General features: G+C 42.7%; 1 protein-coding gene across 15 annotated transcripts in view; it reads left to right on the forward strand.

Moving 5' to 3' along the window:
• SGK3 (serum/glucocorticoid regulated kinase family member 3) overlaps positions 1-21,533 on the forward strand; it is a 157,749-nt gene that overhangs the window by 111,012 nt on the left and 25,204 nt on the right. For 7 of the 15 annotated variants that reach the window (XM_089336302.1, XM_089336305.1, XM_089336303.1 and 4 more), the window contains 3 exons: positions 5,501-5,594; positions 11,950-12,037; positions 20,619-20,668. In XM_089336302.1, coding sequence (XP_089192428.1) covers positions 5,501-5,594; positions 11,950-12,037; positions 20,619-20,668 — 232 coding nt within the window. The remainder of the gene's footprint in view (positions 1-5,500; positions 5,595-11,949; positions 12,038-20,618; positions 20,669-21,533) is intronic. The other 8 variants (XM_070075140.2, XM_089336309.1, XM_002710450.6 and 5 more) reach the window with 2 other exon arrangements.

The following is a 21,533-nucleotide window of genomic DNA, read 5'->3' on the forward strand; positions in this document are numbered from 1 at the left end:
GATCTCCCACACAGGCACAGGGGCCCAAGGACTTGGACCCTATTCTGTTGCTTTCCCAGAGAGCTGGATTGGAAGTGGAGCAGCCGGGACTAGAACTGGTGCCATATGGGATGCTGGCACTGCAGGCGGCGGCTTTAACCGCTACGCCGGCCCCTGGAGTCAGTGTCTGAAGTAATCAACCCTGGAACTTTGCCTAGAACCCTAAGAGATCAGTCAACCCCGATCATGATGGCTGCTATGGGGAGACACAAGTCTCCTTATGCACCAGCAGTTCTGTCAGAGGACTCACCGATCTCTGTGATGAATCCCAAAGGGTTTGCAGTCACATTTTTCTTTTCTTTTTTTTTTTTTTTTTATCTTTTATTTAATGAATATAAATTTCCAAAGTACTACTCATGGGTTACAATGGCTTCCCCCCCCATACCGTCCCTCCCACCAACAACCCTCCCCTTTCCCACTCCCTCTCCCCTTCCATTCACATCAAGATTCATTTTCGATTATCTTAATATACAGAAGATCAGCTTAGTATACCTTAAGTAAGTATTTCAACAGTTTGCTCCCACACAGAAACATAAAGTGAAAAATAATAGATGATTTTTTTAAAATGATGATGAAATCAGATCAGACCTATTGCATGTTTAATCCCAGTGAGAGTCAAGTTGGGAATTGAAAATTTCTTTCTTTCTTTTTTTTTTTTTTTTTTTTTTTTTTTTTACAGAAGATCAGTTTAGTGTACATTAAGTAAAGATTTCAGTCGTTTGCACCCCCATAGAAACACAAAGTGAAATATACTGTTTGAGTACTCGTTATAGCATTAAGCCTCAGTGTACAGCACGTTAAGGACCGAGATCCTACATGAGGAGTAAGTGCACAGTGACTCCTGTTGTTGACTTTACCAATTGACACTCCTGTTTATGGCATCAGTAATCTCCCTATGCACCAGTTATGAGTTTCCAAGGCTATGGAAGCCCCTTGAGTTCTCCGACTCTTATCTTGTTTAGACACGGTCATAGTCAAAGTGGAGGTTCTCTCCTCCCTTCAGAGAAAGGCACCTCCCTCTTTGAAGACCTGTTCTTTCCACTGGGATCTCACTCACAGAGATCTTTTTGCCAGAGTGTCTTGGCTTTCCATGCCTGAAATACTCTCATGGGCTTTTCAGCCAGATCCGAGTGCCTTTAGGGCTGATTCTGAGGCCAGAGTGCAGTCACATTTTTCTTTGAAAGTTTATTCTTGGGGTCGCGCTGTGGCACAGCAGGTTAAAGCCCTGGCCTGAAGCGCCAGCATCCCATATGGGCGCTGGTTCTAGCCCCGGCTGCTCCTCTTCCGATCCAGCTCTCTGCTATGGCCTGGGAAAACAGTAGAAGATGGCCCAAGGTCTTGGGCCCCTGTACCCGCGTGGGAGACCTGGAAGAAACTCCTGGCTCCTGGCTTTGGATCAGCAAAGCTCCGGGTGTTGCAGACATTTGGGGAGTGAACCAACGGACGGAAGACCTTTCTATCTGTCTCTTCTTCTCACTGTCTGTAACTCTCTCTACCTCTCAAATAAATAAATAAAATATCTTTATTTTATTTTATTTATTTATTTTTTTGACAGGCAGAATTAGACAGTGAGAGAGAGAGACAGAGAGAAAGGTCTTCCTTTTCCGTTGGTTCACCCCCCAAATGGCTGCTACGGCTGGTGTGTTGCGGCCGGCGTGCTGCACCTGATCCAAAGCCAGGAGCCAGGTGCTTCCTCCTGGTCTCTGATGCGGGTGCAGGGCCCAAGCACCTGGGCCATCCTCCACTGCCTTCCCGGGCCACAGCAGAGAGCTGGACTGGAAGAGGAGCAACTGGGACAGAATCGTACGCCCCAACCGGGACTAGAACCCCGGGTGCCAGCCCTGCAGGCAGAGGATTAGCCTAGTGAGCCGTGGCGCCAGCCAATAAAATCTTTTTTTTTTTTTTTTTTTTTTTTTGACAGGCAGAGTGGACAGTGAGAGAGAGAGAGAGAGAGAGAAAGGTCTTCCTTTTCCCATTGGTTCACCCTCCAGCGCACTGCACTCATCCGATGGCAGGAGCCAGGTACTTATCCTGGTCTCCCATGGGGTACAGGGCCCAAGGACTTGGGCCATCCTCCACTGCTTTCCCTGGGCCACAGCAGAGAGCTGGCCTGGAAGAGGGGCAACCGGGACAGAATCCGGTGCCCCGACCAGGACTAGAACCCGGTGTGCCGGCGCCGCAAGGTGGAGGATTAGCCTAGTGAGCCACAGCGCCGGCCAATAAAATCTTTAAAAAAAAAAAAAAAGTTTATTCTCCTTCTAACCCCGAGGCCTCTGGGTCATCTACCCTAGTTCTCTCAACTGGAGGCTCTTTATTCTTTACAGTTTTTGAAACTCAGAACAAAAAAACAACTAAAGCCAGGAACCCAGAATTCAGTCCAGATCTCTCACATGAGTGGGACAACTCAGCTACTTGAGCTATCACCTGTTGTCTACCTTAGCGGGAATCAGGGACTGAACCATGTGTGAACCCAGCCACTCTGATATGGGACTTGTGCATCTCAATTGGTGCTTTAACCTCTAGACTAAATACTTGTCTTAGGTTAAAGTTTTTTTCTTTTTAAGATTTATTTATTTGAAATGCAGAGTTACAGGGAAAGGAAGAAGCAGAGAGAGATCTTCATCCCCTGGTTCATTCCCCAAATGGCTGCAGTAGCTGGGGCTGAGCCGGGCTGAGCCAGGAGCCTGGAACTACATCGGGGTCTCCAGCATGTGTGGCAGGGGCCAAAGTACCCAGGGCAGCTTCCTCTGCTTTCCCAGGCACATTAGCAGGGAGCTGGATTGGAAGCGGAGCAGCCAGGTGCTCACATGGGATGACAGCATCACAAGTGACAGCTGAACCCACTACTCCATAGCTCTAACCCCTGGCTAAAGATTTTAAATATCACTTAATATCTGACTTAAACTTTTAATAGTTAAGGATTCTGAACAGTGTATACAGTATTAATTTTGTTAGCTAGTCTTTTTTTTTCCTGCTTGTTGGGTGATCATCACAAAATGTTATCACTGGAAAGAAATCTCTCAGATTAGCTAATCCTGTCCACTATTTGAGATATGAGAGAAGGTAAGAGTTTGAAGTTTGGATGTCAATGAATGGCAGAAGTGAGAAGAGATCTTGGACTCTAGCTCACTGTAGTTGTTCATTGGATAAACTTATTTTTAAATTTCAAATTCAATGTAGAATTCTTTTTAATTTTTTATTATATAAAAAGTCTGTTTGAGGGGCTGACATTGTGGCACAGCAGGTTAAGCACCACCCGTGACACCAGCATCTTACATGAGTGCTGGTTCAAGTCCTAGCTGATCTGCATCCAGTCCAGCTCCCTGCTAGTGTACCTGGAAAGGCAGTAGAATCTGGCCCAAATGCCTGGGCTCCTACCACTCACATATGAGACCCAAATGGAGTTTCTGGCCACTGGCTTCAGGTTGGTCGGGCCCTCACCATTGTGGCCATTTGGGGAGTGAAGCAGTGGATGGAGGATCTCTCTCTCTGTTCTTTCCCTCTGTCTCTGCAACTCTGCCTTTAAAATAAATATTTTGAAAAAAATTGGGAGGCAGAGAGCTAGCGAGCTCCCATCTGCTGGTTTATTCCCAGAATGCCTGTGAAAGCCAGGCCTGAGCCAGGACCCGAGGCAGGAATGCCATCCACACCTCCCAGCTGGGTGACAAGAACCCTATTACTTGAGCTACCTGCATTGACAGGAAACTGGAGTCAGGAGCTAGAGCCAGGAATACCCAGGCACTGTAATATGGGATACAGGTGTCCTAACCACTAGGCTAAACACTCCATCCACCCATCTATAATTTTTAGTTTTTTTAAGATTTATTTATTTAAAAGGCAGAGTGCGTGTGTGTGTATGTGAGAGAGAGAAAGAGAGAGAGATCCTCCATCTGTGGGTTCAGTCCCCCAAATGGCCAAAATGGCTAGGGTTGTGCCAGGCTGGACCCTGGGGCCTAAACTCCATCTGTATCTCCCACGTGATTGGCATGGGCCCAGGTACTTGGGCCATCTTCCACTGCTTTCCCAGGTGCATTAGCAGGGAGCTGAATTGGAAGCAGAGCAGCCAGGACTTGAGTGGGCATTCTGATATGGGATGTTGGTTTTGCAAGTGGTAGCATAACCTGATAATGGCACAACACCAGCCCCTACTAAAGCTTTCTCAAACATTTTTATAGTAAATAGGTGTTATTGTTCTTCACCCTTCCAGAAAGTCAACAAAGAAAATGTCTTGAGCATTCCAAATGTCTATTGCCATGCAGTTGCTTTGACCAGACTACTTCAATTTCTTGGTAGCCAATACATGTGCTCTATCTCTAGTAAAGCCATGTTTCATCTCCTGTTAATAGCTCTTCAAGATCTTGATCCTCATTTGTTTAAAATTCTGCCGAAAACTCTGCTCTTGGCTGCAGCTGATCTGGGCACAACAGTTTTGGCACCCACTGAGCAGAAAGTTTAGTCCACTTTAATCTTTTAGTCAGAATTATGTAAACTAAAGTCATTGAGATGGCTGTGCTGTTGCCTATTATTCCTGCTGCTAATAGTTGGTGCTCTTTAATTAGGGAGCAAATGAGATTCCTTTTTTTTCTCCTTGCAAGTTGATGAAGCCACTGCAGGCTTCATTTTCAACATCAGCTTGTCCCTTCTTTAAATGAGTCAGCTGGGGTGGGCGTTTGTTTTAGCAGCTGAGACAGCAGTTAGGATGCCTGGGTTCCACCTTCAGCTCTAGCTTCTGACCCTAGGAGGCAACAGGGCTAGCCCAGTTGGTTGGATTCCTGCCACCCAAATGGGAGGCTCATGTTTCTGGTTCTTGCCTTTGGTCCTCCAGCTTTTGAGGGAGTGAACGAGCAGATAGAAGCACACTAATGTGTTTTCTTCTGGACTCTCTCTGCCTTTCACAAGAATTTAAAAAACAAGTTATCCTTTTGTGAACTGTTAATTTTTAGGAGGTATTGACCCCATAGAGGTTTTGTAAAGCAGCATTCTAAAGTTCTAGTGTTCCCATGATGTTTATCATTGTTTCAGTTTTCCTAGGATTTGTGTGGCTCAATTAGGAGGATTTTCAAACTATCTTATCCTCATTTGACCTGTGATAACAAGTAGTATAAGTTTATTTTAGTGCAAAAAATTTAGAAATCCATGCAGTTTTTCATGCTGTGCCTTTTCTGTGACTATTTTGAAGCTCCCTGGGTGTGTGTGCATATATGTGTGTCTGTGTGTTTTTGGGAATATGCATGAATTAAGAAAATTTTTGAACCAAAATAAACTTATCTTTTAATTTCCACCAACTTTTTGAAATACCCTCATACTGGATTATGTATTCTTTATATTCTGAAGGACTTATATACCAAGTAGCATGTACTAAAAAATAGCTTCTTAATCACAATTTACTATCTTGTGTAGTCTATTCTTAGATGACTCTATTGATGCTAATTAAAAATTCTGACATAATTAATCCTAATAGCCTGTATCTCTCTTACAGATTTTATTAAACAAAGAAGAGCAGGACTGAATGAATTCATTCAGAACTTAGTCAGGCATCCAGAGCTTTACAACCAGTAAGTCATTTTCATTGTGTTCCACAGGGCCAGTGAAGCCAGACCTAAGATGATGGAATACACCTCATACAGACTTTTTCCATTTTGTGCTATGTTATCGTGCTTTGAATGTAAAAATTTCCCTGGACCATTTCCCCTGGTAATCTTTATCCCCTTTTCCCTTTATCAACTCAGTCTAAATTATCGACTTTTCTCTTTCTGTGTTCTTACTACCTTTAAGGTTAAACTGGGAGGAAATGTGCATTATATAGTTAGCATTTTTCTGAGTATTGGATATTCTATTTATTCATATTTAAAAGTATTTGCTGTGTGCAGTAGGAGTGTAAAGCTGGGTGAATGTCTTTACTGTCTTATGGAGGCATGGACTCCAGTCCAGTGGGAAGACACTCTTACGTACATAAATCATTAACACTAAATAGTTTTTATGGCAGAGATACTAAAAGAGAACAGAAGAAAGTACGGCCAACTCGTCTCAGGGTGGTCAGGCAAGGCTTCCTGGGAACTAAGTCATATGTGTCATTCAAGAAAAAAGATAAGAGCATTTGAAGCAAAAGGAACACAGATGAGTTCAAACTTCCTTCTGTGGACCAGCTGCACCTGGTGAGGGAGAACATATCAGATCTACCTAGGAATATGTAGGTGGGTCCACAGCTTGGTTTGTGTTTTCATTTTTGACTCTGGTAGCTGGTTCCTGGATATTCATGATATTTATTGTGATTGGCAGTTTACATATTTGTTACTTAACCTTGTTTTGGTTGTATAAAATGTTATAAGAAATAAAGAGGATAACATAAGCTGGGGAACTTTTCCACAGCTTGCCTGTGGGGAGCAACTCAGACTAGACTGTTACTGGAATTAAGACTTATTCTATGCATCTGCTCTCCCACAATATGGCGCTGGGAGAAGAGTAAACAGCTTGTACACAGCTGCCTCTCGCCAACTTGAGTGATGACCTGCAGGAGCTGATCCTGCTCCTGATTGGAGGAGAGCAGTGTACTCTGCGTGTGGGTAGCAGAGTTGGGATTGGTGGAAGAGGACTATAAAGGAGGAGAGAGACACCATGCACCAGGAACATCTATCTGAAGGAACACCTGCGTAGCCCCCGAGAGCCGGCCGGCGGTGTGCCGCTCCCCCGCGGAAGTGGGGAAAGTGGCAGGGGGAACCGCCCTTCCACGGAGGTGGAAGGGTCGGTAGCCAACCCGGGAAGAACCAGCAGCAAACCCAGGGAGGGCCGAGCAGACAAAAGAACAGCGCAGGGTCCTGTGTCGTTCCTCCACGAAGAGGGGGAGCGACATAATGGTGCCGTGACTCGGATATGAAGCCTAGGCAGGGTTTAGTGTCGTTCCTCCACGAAGAGGGGGAGCGACATAATGGTGCCGTGACTCGGATAGGAAGCCTAGGCAGGGTTTAGTGTCGTTCCTCCATGAAGAGGGGGAGCGACACTTGCCTACCTGTACAACGTCAGGATTGCCTTCTGGGCAGTGTAGGAACATGACGCACCTTAACAGTCTTCACAGTCACAATGCTGAAGTACTGTATTTTTGAGTAATTTTTTAAAAGTGATGATTACCATCTTTCTAGTTCTTCACAGTTCAGAGAGGGCTTCAACTGTTATGAGCAGCTCTTCTGACCTGCTTTTTGTTTGTTTACTTAATTCGATTTACTAAACTAAGTAAAATCTGTCACTTGGCCTCTTAAGACAGAGTTTCTGCCCAGAGCCAAGGATTTCTCCTAATGCTCACAGATAGGACAGGGCTCAGGGAAGTCCTGCACCTGTGGCAACACCAAGATTAGCCAGCCCAGTAAGAATGGAATGTTTCCATTCAGAGCACCCAGCAGGTGGTGAAGGGGCAAGAAACTGAGGAGGATCCTGGACCTCAGCACAGAGGCTTTTATTACCTGGCTCTTTGTGTTATTATTTTCTAAATATTCTCTGCCCTACACCACAAAAAGGAAGACCTTTCTCTCTGTCTTTCTCTCTCACTATCCACTCTGTCTGTCAAAAAGAAAAAAATTCTCTGCCCTTCAGATTTCTGATTTTATTGTGTATACTGGAAATTTTTTTGAACTGACACATAACTGGCTTGTGTGAAGTAGAATTCATACATTCAGAGCTTGAATCTGTGCCTTCTTTTGACAGAGCCTGGCATGGAACATGTTTATAATAATTGGTTTGGCCGGCGCCGCGGCTCACTAGGTTAATCCTCCGCCTTGTGGCGCCGGCACACCGGGTTCTAGTCCCGGTCGGGGTGCCGGATTCTGTCCCGGTTGCCCCTCTTCCAGGCCAGCTCTCTGCTGTGGCTAGGGAGTGCAGTGGAGGATGGCCCAAGTACTTGGGCCCTGCACCCCATGGGAGACCAGGAGAAGTACCTGGCTCCTGGCTCCTGCCATCGGATCAGTGCGGTGCGCCAGTCGCAGCGCGCCGGCCGCGGCGGCCATTGGAGGGTGAACCAACGGCAAAGGAAGACCTTTCTCTCTGTCTCTCTCTCTCACTGTCCACTCTGCCTGTCAAAAAAAAAAAAAAAAAAAAAAATTGGTTTGGTTATTGTTTCTGCTGGTATTTTAAGTGTTAGATATTCTAATGCTACCTAATAAATATAATTCTGGACCTTGATCTAGTATGTAAAGATGTTATATTTAACATTAAAATTCAACTAAAAGCAATTCCATTATTTTAAACCATCATTTTAAGAGACTGTACTGGGCTGGCGCCGTGGCTCACTAGGCTAATCCTCCGCCTTGCAGCGCCGGCACACCGGGTTCTAGTCCCGGTTGGGGCCCCGGATTCTGTCCTGGTTGCCCCTCTTCCAGGCCAGCTCTCTGCTGTGGCCAGGGAGTGCAGTGGAGGATGGCCCAAGTCCTTGGGCCCTGTACCCCATGGGAGACCAGGAGAAGTACCTGGCTCCTGCCATCGGATGAGTGCGGTGCGCCGGCCGCAGCGGCTATTGGAGGGTGAACCAACGGCAAAGGAAGACCTCTTCTCTGTCTCTCTCTCTCCACTCTGCCTGTCAAAAAAAAAAAAAAAAAAAAAAAAGAGAGAGAGACTGTACTGTAGTATACACAATTTTAAGTATATAGCTTCATGGATTTTGTTACATACACATGTACCACCATTCCATTAAAGGTACAGGACATTTCCCAACATTGAAAAAATAAATAGCCAAAATATTTTTTAACTTATTTAAAAAAAGAAATATTTTAAGTTTTATTTATTTGAGAGGTAGGGAAAGAAAGACACAGAAAGCACTCCCATTTGCTGGCTTCTCTCCAAATGTTTGTAGCAGCCAAAGCTGAAATCAGGACCAGGAAACTCAATCCAGGTCTCCCACATGGTGGCAGGAACCCAGATAATTGCTACCTCCCAGGGTCTGCATTAGCAGGAAGCTGGAGTCAGAGCCAGAGGTGGGAATTGAATCCAAGTAGTTCAATATGGAATATGGGTACTCTGACACCTTAACCACCAGACCTAACATCTGCTGTTACACTTAAATTTTAACTGACCCTTTTTCTTAAATAATATGTGACATTTCATATTTTCTGGATTTCATCTGTTGTTTAATTTTTTAAAAACTCATAATTTGGGGGTCTGTGCTGTGATGTAGCAGGCTAAGCCTCTGCCTTTGGCACTGGCATCCCATATAGGCATGGGTTTGTGTCCCGGCTGCTCTGTTTCTGATCCAGCTCTCTGCTGATGGCATAGGAAAATAGCAGAAAATGGCCCAAGTTCTTGGGCCCCGCACCTGTGTGGGAGACCCGGAAGAAGCTCCTGGCTCTGGCTTTGGATCGCCTCACCTCTAGCCTATGAGGCCATTTGGAGAACCAGCGGATGGAAGACTTCTCTGTCTATCTGTCTGTCTGCCTCTCTAACTTTGCCTTTCAAATAAATAAATAAAATCTTTTTTAAAAAAACTCTAAATTTTTATACTCTTCATTTAAATCATCAATCTTTTTTTGTGTGTGATTATTTATTTGAAAGGCAGAGTTAACGGAGAGAAAGAGTGATCTTCCATGCAATGGTTCACTCCCCAAATGGCTGCAGTGGCCACAACTGGGCCAATACAAAGCCAGGAGCCAGGAGCTTCTTCCAGTCTCCCATGTGAGTGCAGGGGCCCAAGCACTTGGTCCATCTTCCACTGCTTTCCCAGGCATATTAGCAGGGAGCTGGACTGGAAGTGGAATAGTAACTGGGACTCAAACCGGCACCTGTATGGGATACCAGCACTGTAGGCAGCAGCTTTACCCACTATGCCACAGCAAATAAAAAAACAGCAAAAAAAAAAGCTAAAATTGTTTGGTAAGATTGAAGATCCCTACCCCTACTTTTAAATTTTTTATTGAGATAAAATTAATCATTTTATTGTTTAATTGTACTATTAAGTGGTTTATAGAATATTCAAAATGCTGTGCAGTCATTATCACCCACTAATTGTATCACCCTATTTCATCTAACATTTCCATCACCACCTGAAAAAGAAACTGTACCTCTAAATTCTCATTTCTTCAATCCAAGGTAACCACTAATCAACTTTCTTTTTTGATTTGTCTATTCTGGACATTTCATTTTAAATGAAATGCAATAGGTAGCCTTTTTTTCTGCCTTTGTTCATTTAGTATACTGTTTTTTTTGAGGTTCATCTTGTTGTAGCATGTGTCAGTACTTCATTCATTTTTATGGCTGAATAATAATCATGATAAGAATAGAATACATTGCAGTTTATTTATCCATTCATCAGTTGACAGATATTTGGAGTGTTTCCACTTTGGGACTCTGATTAATCATGGTGCTATAAGTATTCATGCATGTGTACCTGAGTGAACATACACTTTATTTATCTTGGGTATATTCTTAGGAGTCCAAATTGTTGGGTCATAGGATAATTTTCTTTTTTTTTTTCTTTTTGTCTTTTTCGAGGAACAATCAAACTTTTCCAGAGCAGCTGTTCCATTTTACATTTCTGTCAATCTCATCTTTTTAAAAATAACTAGTTACCTTTTGAATTTGCTAGAAAGAAGGCATATTATTCATATTGATTTATTAAGATCAGTGGTGGAGGAGGTGCCAGGAATAGCAGTTTAATCTTTCTTCAGGATTGTCATTAGTTCATATACAGCTCCTCTTTAATTTTTTTAAAGATTTATTTTATTTATTTGAAAGACAGAGTTACAGAGAGAGGCAGAGACAGAGAAAGAGGTCTTTCATCTGCTGGTTTGCTCCTCAGATGGCTGCAACAGCTGGAGCTGTGCCAATCCAAAGCCAGGAGCCAGGAGCTTCTTCCAGGTCTTCCATGCTGGTGCAGGGGCCCAAGGACTTGGGCCATCTTCTGCTGCTTTCCCAGGCCATAGCAGAGAGCTGTATCAGAAGAGGAGCAGCTAGAACTAGAACTGGTGCCCATATGGGATGCCTGCGGTTCAGGCAAGGCCACTGCACCACAGCGCCAGCCCCAGCTCCTCTTTAATTTTTGATCATTTTTTCTCTTTGTTTTCTGCACTCATTTGTTCAGCTCCACTGTTGAAACCTACTTTAATACATTTATATACATGTATGTGTGTATGTATTTATCTCCTTGGGTATCTAACTTTGGAGATTTTAGACTGTACTTTGCATCTGAGTATTTAATAATTTATAATATAATTTACATATTTAGATGTAAAATTAGGTATGTAGACATAAAATGGTGCTGTGCTATAGTTTCTGGTTTTCAGCCAGCTGCTGACTAATACTCTCAATAGGCAGTTCCTGTGGTTGACTTACTCATTTCCCTGATGGTAAATCCCTTGCGATACATATTTTGTTTCTTGTTTACAGTGTAAAGAATGCTGCACTGGGCATCTGGTTACTTGCCTTTCAGTGGACCTGTACAGTGCATGGTTTTCCCTTGAAGCAGAATTTCTGGGTGCAGGGAAAGCTTGCTTACACATACATATAATACATACATAATTTCGCCAAGTATTGCCAGATTGCTTTTCAGAAAAGTTGCCACATTCTACATTCTCACCAGTCATACATGAGGATGTCTCTTCCCCTACAGTCACATCAACATATATTTTCTAACTTTTGCCAGTTAATAGACATAAAATGGTATCTCATCATTTTATTTGTATTTTTCTAGGTATTAGTGAAGTTTACTAATTTGCTTATTACTCTTTGAGTTTCCTCTTATATGAATTGCCTGTTTATATATAGTTGCCTATATTCTGAGTAGTTTCCTATGTTTAAAAAATTAATTAATTTCCTTATTTTGTTTAGTTTTATCAATACAAGTGCTCATATATTTCTATATTGATTTTCATTTTAAAAGGGAGAAGGCTATAGAGACGCATTCAAAGTCATAATAAAGTTGATTTTTGTTTTCAGTCCAGATGTCAGAGCATTCCTTCTAATGGACAGTCCGAAGCATCAGTCAGATCCATCTGAAGATGAGGATGAAAGAAATACTCAGAAGGTAGTAAGAGGATTTTTTTTTTTTTGGCAGAATAAATACCACTCCCCAGAGATGAAATTAGTGGTAACTTTAGAACAGCATTTACTATTTAAATAGGAGATGATTTCACCAAAAGTAGATTTTTTTCCTTTTAGAATACATGAAAACAATGGAAAAAAATGTGTACATCTTTTTTTTTTTCTTTCTTTCTTTTTTTTTTTTTTTTTTTTTTGACAGGAAGAGTGGACAGTGAGAGAGACAGAGAGAAAGGTCTTCCTTTGCCTTGCCGTTGGTTCACCCTCCAATGGCCGCCGCGGCCGGCGCACTGCAGCCAGCGCACCGCGCTGATCTGATGGCAGGAGCCAGGTACTTCTCCTGGTCTCCCATGGGGTGCAGGGCCTAAGCACTTGGGCCATCCTCCACTGCACTCCAGGACACAGCAGAGAGCTGGCCTGGAAGAGGGGCAACCGGGACAGAATCCGGCGCCCCAACCGGGACTAGAACCCGGTGTGCCGGCGCCGCAAGGCAGAGGATTAGCCTAGTGAGCCGCGGCACCGTCCCAATGTGTACATCTTTTACTGATCATCATTTCTTACAAAATTCATAGAATGAGTATTTTTTATAATAAAAAATTGATACAGATTAATCAGGTGGAATTTTGAGAATAGCAGGTAATAAAAAAAGTATTATTTATATTATTACCATTCAGATCTAGCAATTTTGAAGATTTTAATGATTTTCTTTCTAATCTTCTCTTAATATTTAAAGTTTTGAAAATTGCCAAATTGTGGGGTAGGCATTTGGTGCAATTGTTAAGATGCCATCTGGAATGCCTGCAATTTATATTGGAGTTCCTGGGTTTGAGTCCTGCCTCTGCTTCCAATCCAGCCTCCTGCTAATGTGTATCCTGGGAGGCAGCAGGTGGTAACCCAATTACTTGGGACCATACCAACCCATTTGGGAGACCCCAGTGAGCTCCAGGCTCCTGGCTTTGGCATGGCCCAGCTTTGGCTTTTATGGGCATTTGGGGAATGAACCATCATATTGAAGATTTCCCTCTCTGCCTTACAAATGAAATGAAAATAAATGAATACTTTTTTTTTTTTTTTTTTTTGACAGGCAGAGTGGACAGTGAGAGAGAGAGAGACAGAGAGAAAGGTCTTCCTTTGCCGTTGGTTCACCCTCCAATGGCCGCCACAGCCGGCGCGCTGCGGCCAGCGCGCTGCGCTGATCCGATGGCAGGAGCCAGAAGCCAGGTGCTTTTCCTGGTCTCCCATGGGGTGCAGGGCCCAAGCACCTGGGCCATCCTCCACTGCACTCCCTGGCCACAGCAGAGGGCTGGCCTGGAAGAGGGGCAACCGGGACAGAATCCGGCGCCCCGACCGGGACTAGAACCCGGTGTGCCGGCGCCGCTAGGCGGAGGATTAGCCTAGTGAGCCGCGGGCGCCGGCAATAAATGAATACTTTTAAAAATTGTGATCAAATTATAAACATATAGTATATACAGTAATATATCACTTTCTTGTTTTTTGATCATTATATATCTTTCTCATCATTGCAGTCTTGAAGCTATTGTTTTGAATTTCAGCTAGCAGGACAGGCCTTTTCAACCCGGATGCAATCCTCTTCTTCGACGCTGTTAGAGCAGTCAGCCTATGTGACATGCTTCTAAGATGTGCTTTTATTTTTGCGTATATGTGGGTACTTCAAAAAGTTCATGGAAAAATTGAATTAAAAAATAAGTTATCTGGTTCAGAGAGTTTTGAAATCCATACATAGTTTTCTGTGATACACATTTTCTATGAACTTTTTACTTATTTTGTTTCTTCTATTTATTAGAGATACAGAGAGTGGTAGAGAGCTTCTGTCCACAGGTTCACTCCCTTATACTTTGTGGCAGTGAGGGTTGGGCTAAACAGAAGCCAGGTGCTAGAATTCAGTCTAGGTCTCCCACGTGGGTAGCAGGGGCTCAACCACTTGAGTCATCTTCACTCTCTCCCAGGGTGCACATTAGCAGGAAGCTGGAATCAGGAACAGAGCTAGGACTTGAATCCAGGCACTATGATTTGAAGTGCCGGTCCCCAAGTGGTGTCTTAACTTCTCCACCAAACACCCATACCTCTGTGAACTTTTTGAAGATCCCATGTGTGTCTGCAATCATATGTGTACCTAATAAAAAATAAGAGAGTCTTAATTTTAAAACTACATTGTTGGAGTCCATGTTGTGGCAAAGGAGGCCAAGCCTCCTTCTGCAATGCTGGCATCCCTTACGGGTGCCTGTTCAAGTCCTAGCTGTTATACTTCCAATCCAGCTCTCTGCTATGGCTGGACTAGGAAAGCAGTAGAAGAAGGCCCAAGTGCTTGGGCCTGTACACCCATGTGGGAGACCCAGAAGAAGCTCCTAGCTCCTGGCTTTGTATGGGCCTAGCTCTGGCCATTGTGGCCATCTAGGGAGTGAACCAGCAGATGTAAGAATGAGTCTCTCTCTCTGCTTCTCTATAACTCTCCCTTCAAATAAATAAATGTCTTTTTTAAAAAAACTACATTATTATAGAAAATAAAACAATCTCGTTCCTTATTATGAAAGTATTTCTAGCCTTTACCTTAGAAAGTTGTGTGGGAAACAAATTATAATTTAACTCAAAGTATTATATATTAATTATAAGTATTATATAAACATGGTAATACCTTTATCATTCAGAATTAATTTTACCTATTATTAAATACATACAAAAAAACCAAGATATTGATCTGAGGAACATTTTTTCTTTATATGTCTTTTAATTTTGATACATGTTTTATTTTTGTGAATTGAAAGTAAGTTGGAACTTTACTGTCCCAGAAATGAAATCTTCATTTGGCAAATAGGCCTATTTATTTTTTGTTATGACTGGAAAGTAATTTTCCTTCTCTGATGCCCCGAGAGGGTTCTCAGTTAAGAGAACAGATTTCACTTCGACATCTATGACATAGTGGTTCCTAGGACGGCATAAGGGAATATTTTTATTTTATGTCTTTGTAGCAGGTCAGAAGCAAAACAACACTGGTAATAAATAGGGCATGAGAAGAAATAGTGTCTCTATAAAAATCTCATACAGATGCATTTTAAAAAAATATTTAAGGATGGGGCTGGCACTCTAGTGTAGCAGGTAAGGCTGCCGCCTGTATTGCTGGCATTCCATACAGGTGCTGGTTCAAGTCCTAGCTGCTCCACTTCCAATCCGGCTCTCAGATATGGCCTGGGAAAACAGTACAAGATGACCCAAGTGCTTGGGCCCCTGCACCCACATGGGAGACCCAGAAGAAGCTGTTGATTCATGGCTTCAGAACGGCACAGCTCCAGCTGTTGCGGCCAATTGGAGAATGAACCAGCAGATGGAAGACTCTCTCTCTCTTACGCTCGCTCGCTCGCTCTCTCTCTCTGCCTCTCCTTCTCTATCTGGGTAACTCTGACTTTCAAATAAATAACCTTTAAAAAAATATTTAAGGAGATAGAAGAAAAAGGGACATGAAAAAATCTTAGTTTAAAAAAAGCTTATTGGAAATTATTTAACCTTGATACTAATAGCAAATATAAATTTTAAGGGAGACATTTTTATTTCTCTATCAAGTTAACAAAAATTTAAAGTAAGTAAAATGCTACAGGACTGGTAATACAGGAACAGTGAGTACCCTTAGGCATTATTGGTGTCAATTGTATCCAACTCTTGGAAAGCAATTTAGCAATTACATAAAAAATAAAAAGGTATCAGTTAAGAATGGGGCAAATGAAATAATCCTCACACATTAAAAAAACCATGTTTATTTTGGTGTGTCTATAATTTAAAAAATATAATCCACCTAAATATTAGTCAAATAATGCTTGTCTTTATACATAATGCATGTTAAAGTGTTTTTGAAGATAATATTTTTTTTCTTTGACACACACATGTATACACACAACTCCCATCTCGTAATTCACTCTTCAAATGCCTATAACAGCTAGGGCCAGGCCAAAACCAGGAGTCATTATCCCAGTTCAGGTCTCCCATGTGGGTGATAGAAATCAACCGCATCAACCAGCACCTGCTGCCTCCCAGAGTGTATATTAACAAGACGCTGGAGTCAGGAGCAGAGCCAAAACTCAACCCCAGGTATGCTGATAAGGGATGCCAGCATCCCAGCCAACTTCTTAACTGCTGGGCTAAATGACTGTCCCTGAAGATAATGGTTTAAGCTTTGGGGATGGTGCTGTGGCTCAGTGGAGTAAGCCGCCACATGTAGCGCCAATTCAGGTCTTAGCTGTTCCACTTCTGAACCAGCTCCCTGCTGATGTGCCTGGGAAAGCAGCAGAAGATGCCTAAGTGATTGGGCATTGGGCCCCTGCACCCACACGATAGACCGGATGAAGCTCCTGGCTCCTGGCTTCCAGCTTCCGGCTTCCGCCTGGCCCAGCCCTGGCTGCTGCAGCCATTTGGAAGTGAGCTAGCAGATTGGAGATCTCTCTCTCTCTCTAACTCTGCCTTTCAAAAAAAAAAATAAAAAATAAAAAAAATTTTTAAGCTTTGACATACTGTAAAGTGAAACCAGTATGTAACATTTTATGTGTACGAATTACTGTCAGTTTTATTTATTTACTTTTTGAAGATTTATTTACTTGAGAAGCAGGGTTACAGACAGGGAGAAGGAGAGACAGAGAGGTCTTCCATCCTCCAGTTCACTCTCTTTATGGCTGCAATGGCCAGAGCTGGGCCAATCCAAATCCAGGAGCCAGGAGCTTCTTCCAGGCTGTCTTCTACTGTTTTCCCTGGCCATCAGCAGGGAGCTGGATCAGAAATGGGCAGCCGGGGCTCGAACCTGTGCCCACCGGTACTGCAGGCAGATGCTTAACCTACTATGTCATTAGCACTGGCCCCATTACTGTCAGTTTTAAAAGGATAGGCAAATGCTAAATGAAATTTAGTATTCTCGGCTGGCGCCGTGGCTCAATAGGCTAATCCTCCGCCTTGCAGTGCCGGCACACCGGGTTCTAGTCCCGGTCGGGGCGCCGGATTCTGTCCCGGTTGCCCCTCTTCCAGGCCAGCCCTCTGCTGTGGCCCGGGAGTGCAGTGGAGGATGGCCCAGGTCCTTGGGCCCTGAACCCCATGAGAGACCAGGAGAAGCACCTGGCACCCGGCTTCGGATCAGCGCAATGCGCCGGCTATAGCACGCCGGCCGCAGCGGCCATTGGAGGGTGAACCAACGGCAAAAGGAAGACCTTTCTCTCTCTCTCTCTCTCTCTCTCTCTCACTGTCCACTCTGCCTGTCAAAAAAAAAAAAAGAAAGAAAGAAATTTAGTATTCTCAAAATTATGTGTAATTAAGGTTATGGATTAAAAAATGTTTCATAAAACTTTCTATATTTTCCAACTGTGAGTATGTATTTTAATTGAAAAGATTCAGCTATTCAAGGATTTTAAACAGTGATATCTGGCCGGCGCCACAGCTCAATAGGCTAATCCTCCGCCTGCTGCGCCAGCACCCCAAGTTCTAGTCCCGGTCGGGGCGCCGGATTCTGTCCCGGTTGCCCCTCTTCCAGTCCAGCTCTCTGCTGTGGGCCAGGAGTGCAGTGGAGGATGGCCCAGGTCTTTGGGCCCTGCACCCGCATGGGAGACCAGGAGAAGCACCTGGCTCCTGGCTTCGGATCAGCGCAGTGCTCTGGCCGCAGCGGCCCTTGCAGGGTGAACCAACGGAAAAAGGAAGATCTTTCTCTCTGTCTCTCTCACTGTCTACTCTGCCTGTCAAAAAAAAACAAACAAACAAACAAACAAAAAAAAAAAAAACAGTGATATCTGTGTGACCCTGATTTTCCATGTTTTGCTTGCTACTCTTGGGAGAGTGTGGTAGGTTTTGGCCATTTGAAGAATGCCCTGTGTTTGTTACAGAAGACATCTGGCTTTGCAGAACAAGCCAGTGTGAGAGATTCTTGAGTTTGCCTTCTGTTCTGCCACTGTTGGCTTTACATTGGAGTTTTGCGTGTGTTTTCACCCACAATGTCTGAAACTTGAACTAGGACCTCTTGCCATTTAAAATACTGACGAAATGAATCCTTTTAGAAAAAGGAGACATACTTTGTTTTACAGTTTAAACAATTTTTTAAGAACTTTAAAATGGATAACTAAATAAAGGACATAGCCGGAAAGTATCTTAGAGGGCATCTGATCTACCCAGTTACTTGTAAATAGAAAAGTAGAAGCCAAACGTTAAGAAACCTGTGATCTCCATTAGTGTTCATTCTGTTTATAGATTATACCTCACCCACAATTTAGGGAGCAGATGTCACCTTTTAAAATAGTAAATCCAGTGAAAAATTGTCTAATTATATGTCTCCTAATAATTCTTATCATTTCAGTAATGTGTTCCATTAAGAAAATCATTGCCAAATAATAAAAATGTAACTACATGTTAACATTAAATGGAGAACAAATTGTGAATGCTTTTTAATCCATACTTATTTAGTTGTCTGTCTTTATCTAAGTAAGAAAAGTTCATTCGGTAGAAAATTTATCCAGCTATCTGCACATTCACTAAAAGAATAAATGTATTGAAACTGTGACTTAGTTTGAATTATATTATAGGATTCTATGGAACACTGTAATATTCAATTAAGAAAGCTTACTCTTTTGTTATACTGCAACAAGGAAAATCTCATTTAATGAACCAGATTATTATTCTTTTAGTCTTGTACTAGACTGTTAATGGTTTCACATATTTCTGTTTTCTGGACAGAAAATTTATTACATGAAGATTTTTCATATAAAGGTATCAGTAGGAAATACATTTAAATTGTAACTTAAAAAGCTTGTATCAATGTTGTCTTTATAAGAAACGTATACTTCAGAACTTCTGAAAAATGTGAGTGTTTGCTGTTTATTTTTTTGTTAAAGATTTATTTTATTTATTTGAGAGAGAGAGCTGCAGAGAGAGGTAGAGACAGAGAGAAAGGGCTTCCATCCACTGGTTCATTCCCCAGATGGCTGCAACAGTCGAACTTCGCCAACCTGGAGCCAGGAGCCAGGAGCCTCCTCCAGGTCTCCCATGTGGGTGCAGGGACCCGAGGACCTGGGCAGTCCTCCACTGCTCTCCCAGGACACAGCAGAGAGCTGGTTTGGAAGAAGAGCAGCTGGGACTAGAACCGGCGCCCCTATAGGATGCCGGCGCCTCAGGCCAGGGCTTTAACCCGCTGTGCCACAGCGCTGGCCCCTGCTGTTTATTTTTTAAAATATTTTGTCTCCTGAAGATTCTAAGTGAAATAAACTTATGTGTGCATATATATATTATATAGGTCTTCAATTCAAATTTGATTAAAAAATTAAATGTGTAAGAACTTTTTCCTATTTATAGCTTATATGAATATAATCTTTTAGGGCTGTGTTAAAAAAGTATACATATTTGAGACACTTAGAACTGAAATTTTCAGGATATATGAAGAATTTCAAGTTGAATTTATGTGAAGCTTAGTTCTCTTATACTTGGCTTTTAGAAAAAATTTTCCTCCCTCTGATAAGAACACTAGATGAATCTTTTGGGATTTTAATTTCTAGCTAATTATTAGTAAACTAGTTTTTTTTGTTGTTGTTGTTAAATTGCTTTTATGGTTTACTTGGTGGATAAAGATTCACTTCTAAGTTAACACCAGGAATTAAATGTACTGTGTTAACTGTTGCAAAGTGAAAAACCTCTCTAAAATTTTGATCCTGTCGCAAGGCTGGAATTAGAAAGAAAAGCACTATTGAATGTATTTACTTTAGAGATAAATTTACCCTCAAATAAATCTCTCCTATAAACAAAAAAAAAAAAAGAAATAAATTTACCATCAAATCAAAACTGAAAATCCAGCATCTGCAATCATTATAATCATCAGCATATCAGTTTCTGTCTTTATTAAGCTATTTAAAACAAAAAGCTGTTTTCACCAGTTTTTGAAAGGTAAAAATGATCCCTTATAAATTGTGGTTTTGATACCCACCTCTTCAAAGGAGCTTTCTCCAATTTGTTTCATTTACTTGCCAATGTAGAGCTTGATTCCTGGCTTGCCTTTGTCCTTAAAATTGCTCTTGAAAGTTAACATGATAGGGCCAGCGCTGTGCCGCAGTAGGTTAATCCTCTGCCTGCGGTGCTGGCATCCCATATGGGCGCCGGTTCTAGTCCCGGCTGCTCCTCTTCCAATCCAGCTCTCTGCTGTGGCCTGGGAAAGCAGTGGAGGATGGCCCAAGTCCTTGGGCCCCTGCATCCACGTGGGAGACTGGCCCCTGGCTCCTGGCTTCAGATCAGCGCAGTTCTGGCCATGGCGGCCATTTGGAGAGTAAACCAGCGGAGGGAAGACCTTTCTCTGTCTCTCCCTCTCACTGTCTGTAACTCTGCCTCTCAAAATAATTTAAAAAAAAAGTAAAGAAAGTTAACATGATAAATAATTAAGCTTGTGTTGATTATATATATTTTCAAATAAAATACATTTACAAATAATTAAGACCTTAGGTTTCTTTAATGTAACAGTGCACCAAATGTCAGTGTCTGTGGTACAGTTTTGTGATTTTATTTCAAAACATTCTTTGACACTTTTTTTTTTTACCCCGTCTGTACAGCTACACTCTACCTCACCGAACATCAACCTGGGACCGTCTGGAAATCCTCAGTAGGTTTAATTTGTTTAAAACAATCCTCTAACTACATTTTCAGAAGAGAATGTGTATATCCACATAATTATACCAGCTGTACTGGAGGCCAGAACTATAGTTAGAGTGAATATAGTACTGTTGTGTGTTGACTCATTCACTGTGCTCGCTTTTCGTTGGTTTGGTAGAATCCTCAGGAGTTCTTAATTCACAGATTGTTAATTGGATTGTTCTGTGTTGCCATTGTCACATTTCTGGTGGTATGTTTGTGTGTGTAGAAATGTTAGTAACCACGTTTCCCAAGGGGCCATAAGTCGGAGAGGGACTCTGGGCAGGAGCATCCTCACAGGGTACTGGACAGCCTCCTGCCGCTCAGGATTTTTGGTGTACCCTCATTGCTATCCAGCTTGCTGCAGAGGGGTCATGCCACATAGTACTGTGTAAAAGGCTGTAAGACTGTTTATCCAATATTTCCCACATTCCCATGTTTATTTGAGCACAAGGGAAGCATTTTGAGGAGCAAGGTCTGAGCAATAAAGGGATGAGGTGAGGCAAGGGGACTTCATCTCACGTTTCAACCCCAGCAGTTCCCTGGAAGTGGATGCCTGGAGTGCCAGTGGTTCTAAGGCTGCTCCTTGGCTCGGTTTGAGGAGTGCTCAAATGTTACCAGTGTCTGCCGTGAGCTGAGGTTGGAGGAGTGTGGTGTTGCCATCCTACTTGTACTTACAGGCCTGTTGGGTTCATTCTAAATTATTATTTTATCCTGGGACACCGTGCTCTCTCTACCCTGTTGTTCTTGGAAAATGAATAATAGACACAGTGGTCCAGGAACGCTTCAGCATCAGGAGGTCAAGGAAGACCTGGTTATGAAGCTGAGAGAATGGT

The sequence above is a fragment of the Oryctolagus cuniculus genome, chromosome 6 (genome assembly GCF_051225735.1).
Source record: "Oryctolagus cuniculus isolate XC-2025 breed Fujian yellow rabbit chromosome 6, ASM5122573v1, whole genome shotgun sequence".
NCBI classification, from domain to species: domain Eukaryota; kingdom Metazoa; phylum Chordata; class Mammalia; order Lagomorpha; family Leporidae; genus Oryctolagus; species Oryctolagus cuniculus.